The sequence below is a fragment of the Pseudorasbora parva genome, chromosome 15, assembly GCF_024679245.1.
Source record: "Pseudorasbora parva isolate DD20220531a chromosome 15, ASM2467924v1, whole genome shotgun sequence".
Lineage (NCBI taxonomy): Eukaryota > Metazoa > Chordata > Actinopteri > Cypriniformes > Gobionidae > Pseudorasbora > Pseudorasbora parva.
Window position 1 is genome coordinate 32,256,376 of NC_090186.1, and position 12,186 is coordinate 32,268,561.

The 12,186-nt window shown below is 39.2% G+C and overlaps 1 protein-coding gene across 5 annotated transcripts in view; it reads left to right on the top strand.

Annotated features, from left to right (window-relative positions):
* cdc42bpab (CDC42 binding protein kinase alpha (DMPK-like) b) overlaps positions 1 to 12,186 on the top strand; it is an 82,106-nt gene that overhangs the window by 52,613 nt on the left and 17,307 nt on the right. For all 5 annotated transcript variants that reach the window (XM_067417803.1, XM_067417805.1, XM_067417804.1 and 2 more), the window contains 14 exons: positions 1,117 to 1,277; positions 1,353 to 1,475; positions 1,613 to 1,746; positions 4,577 to 4,819; positions 4,990 to 5,100; positions 6,059 to 6,309; positions 6,698 to 6,803; positions 7,829 to 7,953; positions 8,171 to 8,276; positions 8,367 to 8,515; positions 8,781 to 8,872; positions 9,239 to 9,315; positions 9,999 to 10,037; positions 11,869 to 11,985. In XM_067417803.1, coding sequence (XP_067273904.1) covers positions 1,117 to 1,277; positions 1,353 to 1,475; positions 1,613 to 1,746; positions 4,577 to 4,819; positions 4,990 to 5,100; positions 6,059 to 6,309; positions 6,698 to 6,803; positions 7,829 to 7,953; positions 8,171 to 8,276; positions 8,367 to 8,515; positions 8,781 to 8,872; positions 9,239 to 9,315; positions 9,999 to 10,037; positions 11,869 to 11,985 — 1,834 coding nt within the window. The remainder of the gene's footprint in view (positions 1 to 1,116; positions 1,278 to 1,352; positions 1,476 to 1,612; positions 1,747 to 4,576; positions 4,820 to 4,989; positions 5,101 to 6,058; positions 6,310 to 6,697; positions 6,804 to 7,828; positions 7,954 to 8,170; positions 8,277 to 8,366; positions 8,516 to 8,780; positions 8,873 to 9,238; positions 9,316 to 9,998; positions 10,038 to 11,868; positions 11,986 to 12,186) is intronic.

Below are 12,186 nucleotides of genomic sequence, written 5' to 3' on the forward strand. Positions count from 1 at the left end.
AAAATGTATCTTGGTTTCCAGAAAAATCCTGAGCAGCACACCCACAGAAATATTATATTTTACATAAACATCTTACACGGAGCATTCAGATGAAAATTTTCCCAGCGATGTGAGCTGAGACATTCTCAGTAATAATAATATTTAACAATGTTATAGTTTTTACTGTATTTTTGATCAAATAAATCTAACAGTTGGGGAAGGGGGGGTTATTGTATATGTACAATAAACATAACATTTCTCAAGGGCAATTTTTGAAGGGAACAAATAGTACAGCCAAATTTTTACTTGTAAGGATGTGTGTGACATTTTGGTGCACTGAAAAATTGGCTTATGTCAGTTTTTTTCTTTTCTCTGTCATTTTCTCTGGCCAACAACACAAACAATAGTTGTTTAAATATGAGTTATCATAGGTTCACCATACGGTAATTTATTAAATAATCTTAGATCTACAATATTAGCCTAATATCAGTTCACACACAGGCTTATTTCTGTGTTAGTTATAGTGGATGACTTGCAACAAGCTACCAAATAATAATAGCTAACATAATAGACTTATGGGAAAATGCATAATTGTTTGTTATTGTTCATTTATTAATAACTGTATTAAAGAGAAAAGAAACACTTAATCCGATGTTTAAAGTGAATAAAATGGCCTTAACAACATACCTAATGGAGGTCCACAACTACCGAAGAACGTTGTTCTTTTCCACCGGACTTGTGTGTGTGTGTGTGTGTGTGTAGGTGAGGTGTATTGTGGACCAAAACAAACAGACGAGAGGGGCGACTTAAAACTGAAAATTTTTTGTCCTGTTTGCGTTTGTATTTTTTAAAAATTTACTACTTGCACAATTATTTTAAGTCAATATCATCATATTATTTTCAATACACATGGTTTTTAATTATTTTACTTTTTTGGGGTGAGTCTGATCTGATCCCACCACGATTTACGCCTATGGCTTTGGTAAGCATAAGAGCCTTCTTTCAAAAACATTTAAAAATCAAACCAACTTTAAACTTTTGAACAGTAGTGTAGGTTGCTGTGCGCTTTAACAATATGATTTATTCTGCAAATCACAATTTAAATTGCAATTTTGCGATTATTATGTGATTCATTAGCACACTGTCAGATCGAGGGTGTCTGCGAGAGTCCATTGGACCTGCGCAGGTAGATGCTGATCTTCAGCGTAGCCTGGAGGAGAGCCTGGCTTCTGAAGCTTATGAGAGAAGGATTCGACGTCTGGAGCAGGAGAAGACCGAACTTACCCGTAAACTACATGGTGAGGGCACCAACACATCCAGAATAAATCATATTTTATCCTCCTGTCTCTCTGAAACATATTTTTTCCCCTTAGAGTCCACACAGACAGTGCAGGCACTACAGTACCCCGATTCGGACGCCCCAGTGAATTCTAATAAAGAGGTAGAGATCCGGAGTTTAAAGAGTGAGATCGACATCCTGAAGAAACAGATCGCAGGTGAGAGCTCGATATTGGGTTGTAACGCACTCAGTTAAGGGCAAAATCCTGGTCTTGTGTCTTTACTGTTCTCTATTGATTACCCATTGGGGGTAGGGACATCTTTAGACAAAGACTCTATAATTTTGTCATGTCAGACTCTGGTCAACTGGAACAGCAGTTGCAGGAGGCCAGCACTGCACGAAGAGACCTGGAAGATTCGTCTAAGGTCATCAGGGGCTTAGAGAAACAGCTGAAGAATGTCACACAAGAGAAAGAGGATCTGCACAAGGTACCTATTCCATTATATAAAAAAAAAGATACACCGGTCAATGGTAGTGAAGCTATGGTTTGAAATACGGTTAACTAGCACAACCACAACCTCACCAGGTGAGCCAATGTTTTTTGCTAGTTCTAATCATTTAGATCTTAAAGTGGGTCATGATAACATGAGAAATCAAATTAGCCTTGATCTTTTGACGTATAAGAGGTCTACCATTGGAAAAAACCTTCAAGCTTCAGAGCTTAAAACGTCCTCCTCATTGTAAACAAAGCATTTATTTAATCAAGCTCCAAAAACAGTTTGGATATTGGGGGACTTGTGATGTCACACGGCAAATATATTTGCGCACGCCTGTCTCCAGAGCAAGGCATTGCCGAATAGTTTTACATCATCGCATTATAGGCCCTGCCCACAGTTGCTTAATTGCTGACACTTGCCTACACTGGATGTGAGCATCATGTCAAAAGCAAATAGAACCCATTATAATCACTGACGCTGTCTACACTGGATACAGTATACATTCATTTTACTCCACGCGCTTGAGTCTGTCAACAAGAGGACAAATGGAAGAGTAAATAGTGGATGGTTTATTTTAATGGCGTCCCGGATCGTGTCAGAGGATTATGTTTGTTTAGAGAATTTGACTGCAGATTGTTCTGTAAACGAGCCACAGTGTAATGGAGAGTTCGCAAAGAAACTTTTGTTGACAGATGAAGCAGTCAGCTGTATTAGATCTGACAGTAGCTGCATCACAAATCATAAGTAAACGATTTCATAATGCTTTGTTTGTAAATGACGGTTTTATGTGGATTTATGTGGTTTTAAAAACATTCACTTTTACATTTACTGACAAGCATTAAAGGAGCCGTCCCTTAAATACACATATATATTTGTTTACATTTTTTTGTTCAAAACCCTTTATTAACATTTATGTGAACCTCAAGAAACATATTAGAATGTTTAAAAAAAATGATGTTGTGACCCCTTTTAAAACCAAAAATGACGTTTCTTAACTTTATAGTTTGAGATTTGCTGGTCTTGTATGTTTTTAAGTGGTCTAGCATGTTTGTTGACCAGCTGAAAAATGCTCCAAACCCTTCTAAAACATCCAAAAAATAGAGCTTTGCTGGACTGGGAGACTAGCTAGCCACTTTAAGCTGCTTTATACTGTGTTTTTTCAGGGTAGTCGCCATAAATGACCAACTAGATTCCCTGTTTGTGATTTTGCTGGCATTGTGTAATGGTCACAGTGAGCTGAGTTGGCTTTAATCTTTAACCATGCCGTTTAACAGATTACTCTTTAGCTCAGTGACTAGTTTATCCTAGAAGGCATATAGCTCATACATAGTGGCAGGAAGGAATGGCACAAATATAAAAATATTATACTGTATGAACTAAGCCACATTATAAAAAGAACAGTTTTACATAGCTTTAAATGAAGACACGATGCTGACTGGGTCACTCAAGGTTTTTATTGATTGGCGAAGTTCCTCCTTTATGTCTCTCATGTCAAGTTCCTTTGACTGTTAATTGTATTCTCTTGGACTGTAAGTTTTATGAGACTGCTAAAAAACACTTTAAAGGGGGGGGTGAAACACTCAGTTTCAGTCAATCTCATGTCAATCTTGAGTACCTATAGAGTAGTGTTGCATCCTTCATATCTCCGAAAAGTCTTTAGTTTTATTATATTTATAAAAGAAATATGGGCTGTACCGAGTCTTTCCGGAAAAAACGAGCGCCTGGAGGCGTATCGTGTGGGCGGAGCTAAAGAATGACGAGTGCGCACAGAGCGGTGACGTCCTCAAGCGTGGAGAAAACCTTGGCTATTGATCTCAGCAAATACAGATATGATCCAGAATCAGATTCGGAGGCTGAAATAAATTGAACAGGAGAAACAGCAACAGCAGGACGTCCGTCTCTGTGGTATGTACTGTATTTAGTGGCCTGTCAACATTTGTGTCTTTTATTCGCAGTTTATGAGGACATGATTCGGTTTATGGACTATTGTATGCGACTAAACCTTAACAGTAGCAAGCAAAACGGTTTTGCACGTCAGACTAGTGTAACGTTATACATAGAACAACAATGGAGTAACCGTTAGCGCATTTGAATGACGAAGCACGTGATCGTGTCGTTTACTGATGTTTACTCACGCGACGATAGCCAACAGCACAGACATTTGAAGCAGTTTTACTCACCGGCTGCTTTCAAAGCAGGACCGCTCCGTCAAAAACACACTTCTTTGGTATGATTTGGTAAAGTCCTATGACAAAAGTGACTGTGGAAATCCACTTTGCGACGCGACTGAAGCGATGTTGTGAAGCTTCCCGTCATTTCTGCGTTCAAATGCAGCGCTGCCTTCCCGGAATGCTGTGCTGAAGCGTTGAAGTCGCTTGATGTCACCCATAGGAATAAAGTGGTTTATGGGCGTGCATTTCCTCTCTCGCTCTAGTCACGTGCGCGCGCACCCTACCGGGAGAAGAGCCCGTACGGCCCATTCAAGGACCTGCCGCTCTGTTCACATCAAGCCGACCCATACTCGAAAAAATCTCTCAGAGAAATACTCCATCAAACGTCCAACATTAGTTTTTGAAACTTTGTCTATGTAAAGGATGGTAATCCAAGTCTTTAACAGTGCAAAAAGCTCAGTATGCATGAAACAGCATTTCACCCCCACTTTAATTCAGAAACTTGTCAAAATGTTTTATATAATTTACATTTTATGGTTTGTGATATTCACCTTGTGTTTGCCATGTTAATAGCCCTGATACTAGCATGGCATTAAAAATGTAATAAACAAACAAATAAACAAACGAGATTCTGTAATGAATATGTGAAGGAGATGCTGAAGTTGGGAGAGAAGGTGAAGGCTCAGTGGAAGGAGCTAAAGGAGGCTCACAGTCAAAAGAAGCTGGCCATGGAGGAGTTCTCTGAGCTGAACGGACAGCTGAGTGATCTGCACTCCCAAAAGCAGCGGCTGAGCCGGCAGTTCCGAGACAAAGAGGAGGAGATGGAAGGAGTGTCGCAAAAACTAGAGGCTCTACGTCTAGAGATACGCAAGGCTGAGAAAATGCGCAAAGAGGTATATGCTTCAAAACCACCCACCCTGCTGGAACTTAATGCCGTTTGATCACTATATAAGCAAAGTCAACATGGCTTTAATTTTGATGCAGTGCCCCAGCAATCATCAGTGGTATCATATTTGTGGATTTTCTGGCTGCGTATTTGATGTTTGTGGTGTTTTCCTTTCAGTTGGAGGCCCAGGCTGAGGAGCAGGCAGCAGAAGCTCAGAAGGAGAGGAAGCTACGAGAGAGAACTGAACAGTACAGTAGACAACTAGAGGAGGAGCTGGATGGGATGAAGGTGACAGTGCATGACTACATTAATATACTTAAATGCAATTTCACTTTTTTAACTTTAGTTAGAGTTTATTGCTGCTTCTTGAGCATAAACAGTATCTTCAAAGTTACAGCGCTGAAAGTTCAATGCAAACGGAGATATTGTCTTTTAGATATTGTAAGTTACGGCAGTTTATTGCCTATTAAAACGGCCGGTTTGGATTACAACGAGCTTCTTCCCGGGTTGGTGTCCTCATAAACCCATGCTAGTTTATGTGACTTCTGTCCGTAATGGTAAGAGGCGTGGTGTTCCCGGACAACCTGTGCTTGGCACTTCAGCCAATAAAAATACATGATACTACATTTGGCCATCTAACCAATCTAAGACCGTTGCGTTTTTTTCGGAGGGATGGGCTTCATAGAAGCAGGAAGCAAATGAGGCGAGAAAAATCTGAAAAATAAAAGAAGTACAGTATTAAGACAGTTATACTGTGCCCCATAAACACACCTAAGCCTAGAAAAAAAACACGGAACCACCCCTTTAATAAATTTAATATGAAATATGACTTTTACATATAGACTTCTAGACACTAAATTTCCCATATTCTCGTACACTGTGTCTGATATAAAATACTTCTTTACTATATAGCACGCGGAAAACCATACATTAAAAGAGTCCCAATACATAGTATTCGAAAAAGAAATGTTTGTGTGCTGCTACGCGTCCCTGTGATTTGTACGCGTGCTGTGGGCCCGCCTGTATAAATAACACAAAAATACTGCTCTATTTACTTTAGACCAGGTTTCAGTTGATCAATGGCGCAGTTTGTTTTAGTTGCCTCAAAATAGCAACATGCCAACAATGCACCTGAACACGCCTTGTTTTCAGACCATGGGCGCACATAGGCGCGAATGCATTTGCTATTTTTACAACGTGGTGTGTTGTGACACTCTCACATATGTATGTCTTGGTCCTCTTGCAGCATTTGAAACAGGCCGGGCCGCCTCACGCAACTACAGGCTCAGACCAGCAGCAGGAGCTGATGCGCTTGCGGGCGGAGCTGGAGAAGAAGAACGTACAGTATGAGGAGGAGTTGTGTCGCCGGGAGATGCTCCACAGCTCGGAGCTAAAGGGCCTCAAGAAGGAGCTACGTGATTCTGAGGGTCAACACCTCACATTCCAGAAAGATATACTCATGCTCAAAGACAAACTGGAGAAAACTCGCAGAGAAAGGTGCATGTATGACTATATACCAATTTTCTTTTCATTTCCCTTTATTGAAAATGATACCATCATGTAATTTATACAATTGCTTGCACACTCAGCCTTTGCATAGGCAGATGTTTACAGCTTTTCTTGTCTGCCGTTCACTTACATTTTTTAAATGTGGTGTTTGGAGGCATAAATCTGAATTTGAATGTATTGACTATAATAATAACTGTGGTCTGTGAATGATTCATGGTCAACATAATTGAAGATGAAACCACCAGCTTTTGTTGAGCCACCAATGTGTATCTGTGGATTTGTTTCTTTACATCCAATCCTTTGTTAAATAGCTCCATGGTCGCAAGATGTAGCTGCACTGCAAACTTCATCATGTTCATTACTGTGTTTGCAACAGCCAAAAGGAGCGTGAGGAGTTTGAGATAGATCACAAGCAGAAGTACGAGAGGGAGAAAGCCCATCTGACAGACGAAAACAAGAAGCTCACAAGTGAATTGGAGAAGGTGAGATCTCTATCGCTCTCAAAAACACATGTGCCAATGCTCATGATATTAATTAGCCTGGGTCTCTTTCATCACAAAAGCTATACCTCAAAATCCCGTCTGAAATTCCCCCTTCTCCTTTGGCACGCTCGTCCCAATTCTGCTAACATTCCTAGAGAGAGATTGTAACCACGCACACTTACACAAAATTGCTTCTTGGCGCAGCCACTGTTTACTTTGGACCGCGAGGTAAAATCGGAATCAGCCAGTCAAATAATTCTGCAAGTTTGGACATATCAGATATTAAAGGGCTCCTTATTTTTGGTGGCATGGATATTAAACATTATTCATTTCGTAAAAATACCTGGAAACCCAAAACACAAAGGCAGTTTAAAACAATAGCGCAGCCGGCCAGGGCTGTCATGTCAAATGCCAGATTGGATGGGGTTTCGAAACATAAGCAAGAGTGATGGCATTTGGAAGGAATTGAACCAGGATGTGAAATGGCTGAATAAATTCACATTCCTATAAAAGAGCACTACAGAAATTTTGTACAGACGTGCCATAACAAAGTATATTTGCTTCCTGTCTTTTGGACAGTGTTTAGTTTCCTACAAAACAAAGAACCGATAAAAGCTAGTGAGGTTGATCTGGGATAAACAAAAAACTATTACTTTTCTAATCAGTCAGACGATAAAATGAGCAGAAAAACTGCCATCGATAGATTTATACTTAAGAAGGAGCTCTTTTGACTGGGCCAGTGAATAGACATCTTGCAAACAACTGAACAACATTTCTATTTTCATTCGTTTTTAGGTTTTATTCATTTTAATGTCAACTTATTTTAGTTCAGTTAGTTGCCATGGCAACATTTCTATTTTAGTTAGCTTTTTAATATATCCAACAATGCCACAAAATGGTGAGACTACACATATTAGTGTAACTCTACTGAAACTAGAGACATTATAAAGAGAAGGCTTTCTAGTTTTGTTTAAGTTTCAATGGTTTCTAATGTTTTTCTTTTTAATGGCTTTGTCTCTCTTCAGCTGAACTCTACGTATGAGCAGCTCAGCAGTAGTCACAGGCAGCTGGAGGAGGAGATGAGAGAGTTGGCGGATAAGAAGGAGAGTGTTGCCCATTGGGAAGCCCAGATAACTGAGATCATCCAGTGGTGAGTGGAGCCCCCTACCTGCAGCCGCTTGCCATCAAGCCTGCAGAGAAAGACATGATGGTGACCTTTACCCAGATTTCCATAGCTGTGCAGATCCAGATCATGCAGATGCTGCAGATCAAGTGGCCATCTAGTGACAATTCATGAATTAAAAACATGCTTCTACATATTTTATGCTTCATTTCGAGGTTTTGCTGAACTAAGCTGATCTGTGCAGGGTGAGCGACGAGAAAGATGCTCGTGGTTACCTCCAAGCTCTGGCCACAAAAATGACAGAGGAGCTTGAAGGGCTCAGGAACACCAGCTTGGGAGCTAGAGGAACGGTGAGACAAATGCACGCGGCAGATAAGGATGAAACGCATATCCTCTTCTTCCTGCTCTTCTGATGTGGTGGGTCTCTCTCGCTTTGTCAGGACATGCCGTGGAAGATGAGGCGCTTTGCTAAGCTGGACATGTCTGCACGTCTGGAGCTGCAGTCTGCGCTGGATGCCGAGATCAGAGCCAAACAATCCATCCAGGACGAGCTTAACAAAGTCAAAGCATCCAGCATTTCCACAGAATGGTGAGACCACATGTATCAACATAGTTCTGCCCAACTCTACTAAAACCACAGAGATGTTGTTTGCTGATTTGATTTAAAGTCTAATGTTTTTTATTTTGTATTTGTCTCTCTCTTTATGTGAATAGTTTTGAGATTCACTTCTCTTTTTCATTGGGTGAATAGGCTGAACTCAGCTGAACTTGGTTTATTTTGTTCACACTCTCCTCAAATGAGGTGAATTTAAATAGAATGACACAGTTTTCGGTCTGTTATTTTTGTCTCACAGCAAATTGCAAGAATCCGAAAGTAGAAACCAGGAGCTGCTGGCAGAAATTGAGAGGCTGAGGAAGGAGACAGAGGAGCTGAGGCTGAGAAGAGGTGATTTTTATTTTTTATTTTTCAGTTTTAATTTAATTTGAGAGATTTTTGTCATTTATTAGTTTATTTCCTATATAGCTTTAATTCATTTTTATTGCAGTTTAGTTTTAGTAATTTTAGTACTTCATGTTTGTATGTTAATACAAACATAAGCTGAAGTTTTGTGAGTTCTAATGTTTATCTTATTGAATATCCACTTTATTTCAATGAACAAAAATTTAAACATTAGTTAAAAAAGCAACACTGGTGAAAATCAAATATCCACATAATCTACACAGCATTGCTTTTTACAGTGTCACATAACAACAGTTCTTTGTGAGATTTAAATAGTTCATTTTTTTAAAAATAAGATTCTGTCATTTATAGGTGTGAAGCATCAGGATTCACAGAATTCCTTCTTGGCATTCCTCAATGCGCCCACTTCTGCTCTGGATCAGTTTGATGTAAGTTTGAGATCCAAGGTGTTGTTCATGAGAACATCTGCATAGAGGGTTTCAAAAGAAATCATTTTCATCATTCGTTTTAGTTTTTTAATTTTCTGTATTCTCTTCATACCTCCTGATCTGTTTAATTATTTTCTGTTTTTCTCCTGTCATATGGTTATTCTTTTTTTCTCCCCCTTTTCATTCTGTTGTCAATCAGGACTCATTTTCTTCCTCTTCATCTTCTTTAGTTGAATTTTGGGAAGATGTAAGTTCTCATTCAGCCATGTTATAGTGCATTGTCTTTTCACATCATTCAGATTACACATTTAAAAGCAGACCTACTCCTGTTATGAAACTCCTACAGGAATCATATCTGAATACAACACTTTTTATTGATACTTTTCTGTCATGAATTCAATATTGAATTGATTTCATTATACCGATGTTATGTTTTACTGATCCTATATCCACCTCAGTCTCTTGCGGTAGTGACTCCTTGGAGTTCTTTCATGTGAAGTGATTCCTTTGTGCATGTAAACTACACTCAGAAATCCATCCGCAGATTAGACGTGTTCTTACATGCCCTCATTCCCTTCCCTCTGTTTTCCTGCCTGCCGTCCCAGACCTTTATCCTATCCAGCTGACATTGTACATGAAGTTTGACTCTCTTCTCGTTTTCTTCTTTCTCTCTCCATATGAAGCGGTCACCCTCTTTTGGTCTCGGAAGCAAAACCAGACGTGTAAGACCCGCTTTTGTCCTACGTAATAGTTAAACCACCCCCCGGTGATATATTTTTCCAGTGGTTGTGATGCTCGTTTTGCAAACTGCATCGGTGGCGGCTGATTGTGGTGATGTCTGTATTGCATGAGACCTATAAAGCTTAAATGCATCTGGAATGCGTTTGGGAAATTTTTTCATCTCACCAAATGTATATATATACCATATATGTGATTGAAGTGTTATATAATATACTTCAGAGAAATCCGGGTTATTATCTGGGTTGGTAAATTAAACTTGGTGGTTTATTTTCCCTACCATGTGCTTTTATGGTACATTTTTAAAGCCCTTTAAAATAAAATGATATAGAATTAATTTACGTGGCTCAATATTTGGATCTAATATTAACTTTTGCTCATGTATAAAGGTTCTAAATACAAAAATAAGTGGAACAATTAACATTTACTCATAATTTACTCACCCGCAAGTCATTCAAACAATCATGGCTTGCTTTCTTCCATGGTTCACAGAAGTTAGTAAGAATTTTCACTCTCTTCTTTTCCATACAAAGACTGTCAAACAACAAAAAGAAGCTATAGGATAGCTTTGTATGTGAGGAAAAAGGGAAGTAAACTACCATTCAAATGTTTGGTATCAGTAGGATATTTTTATTGTCTGGCTATTACCAGACCAAGCTCAATTTAAAATTGAACATTGGTCGGGGGGAGTCTGCTCTGTATTTTTACTGCAAAAGAGGCGTGATAAATGAGCATAATTTAAATGACTGAATGCAATTGGATAGTCCTTTAACCAATCAAACCACAAGAGGCATGATCAACGGGCAATGATCCATTGCTTCTCTATCTGTCATTGTGTTACCCACCAATAGCGCCCAAGGTGGATAAGCCAGCCTGTGATTGGTTCCTGCAAAAGTGTAACCGAAGCAGTAGAAATGAATATACATGTTTATTCAGCAAGGATGCATTTAATTTTAAATTGATATAAACTGACAGTAAAGAAATTTTATTATGCTACTAAAGATTTCTATTTCTAATAAATACTGATCTTTTCTAATCTTTCTATTAATCAAAGATGGCTGAAACGTCACAAAAATATTACGCAGGACAGCTGTTTTCAACATTGATAATGTCCGCATATTTTAATGATTTCTGAAGGATCACGTGACACTGAAGACTGGAGGAGCGGATGCTGGACAGTTCAGCTTTATCACAGGATAAATAATGCTTGAAAATGTATTCTTATAGAAAAAGTTTACTTTAAATTGAGATATTTCACAGCTTTGATGAGCATAAGATACTACTTCATTAACAAACCGTACGAACCCCAAACATTTGAAAAGTAGTTTAATTATTGTTGAAGAATTATGCAGAAGCCATACAGGTTTGCAAAGACATGCTGAGCAAACGATGACAGAATTTTCACGTTCTAGTGAACTAATCCTTTACAGATCACTTTAATGTAAGACCCTCATAAAGTGTGGATATGGTTTCCTTGTAGTTCCATGGGTGTGTGTGTGTGTGTGTTTTTTTTGTTGTTGTTGTTGTGCGGTTTCTGCCCTTCATTCCGTCTTGCATGTGCAGTTGGTGTGTGGTCTCTGTGCAGTGGGTATATTGTGCCTTTTACTCATTGGCTTGGAGCCTGGGTGCACTTGCTTTGTTCTGCTTAGAGGGTGTAATTCCAGTAAAAGTGTTATTGTCATGATAAGCTTTATGGGCTTAATGTACCGCTGTGAGTTTGTTTCGCTCTGCATGGTGGCATGTCCTTCTGATGTCACGGTCTGTGACGTATATGAAACCTTTAGTAAAGATGATTACAATTTTTTTGCTTCTTAGCTTGACTCAGCAGATTTCACTCCCTCCAATACTCCATCACGAGATGAAGACTCAAGATCTCGCCGTATATCACGCTCTCGTTCCCCGTCCACCACCAGTGACATGGAGCCTATTGAGGTATCATTGGGACTCTTAAAGGGATAATTCACCCAAAAATTAAAATCCTGCTAGTATTTACTCTGCCTCATGTCATTCCGAATACAAACCAATATGCTATTTTTTTTCTGTGTAGCACAAAAGCAGATGTACTAGCCACTCTTTTCCATAAATAAAGGTATCCAGCCCTTATCTGGCATTTATGCTTTTGTGTTGCACAGA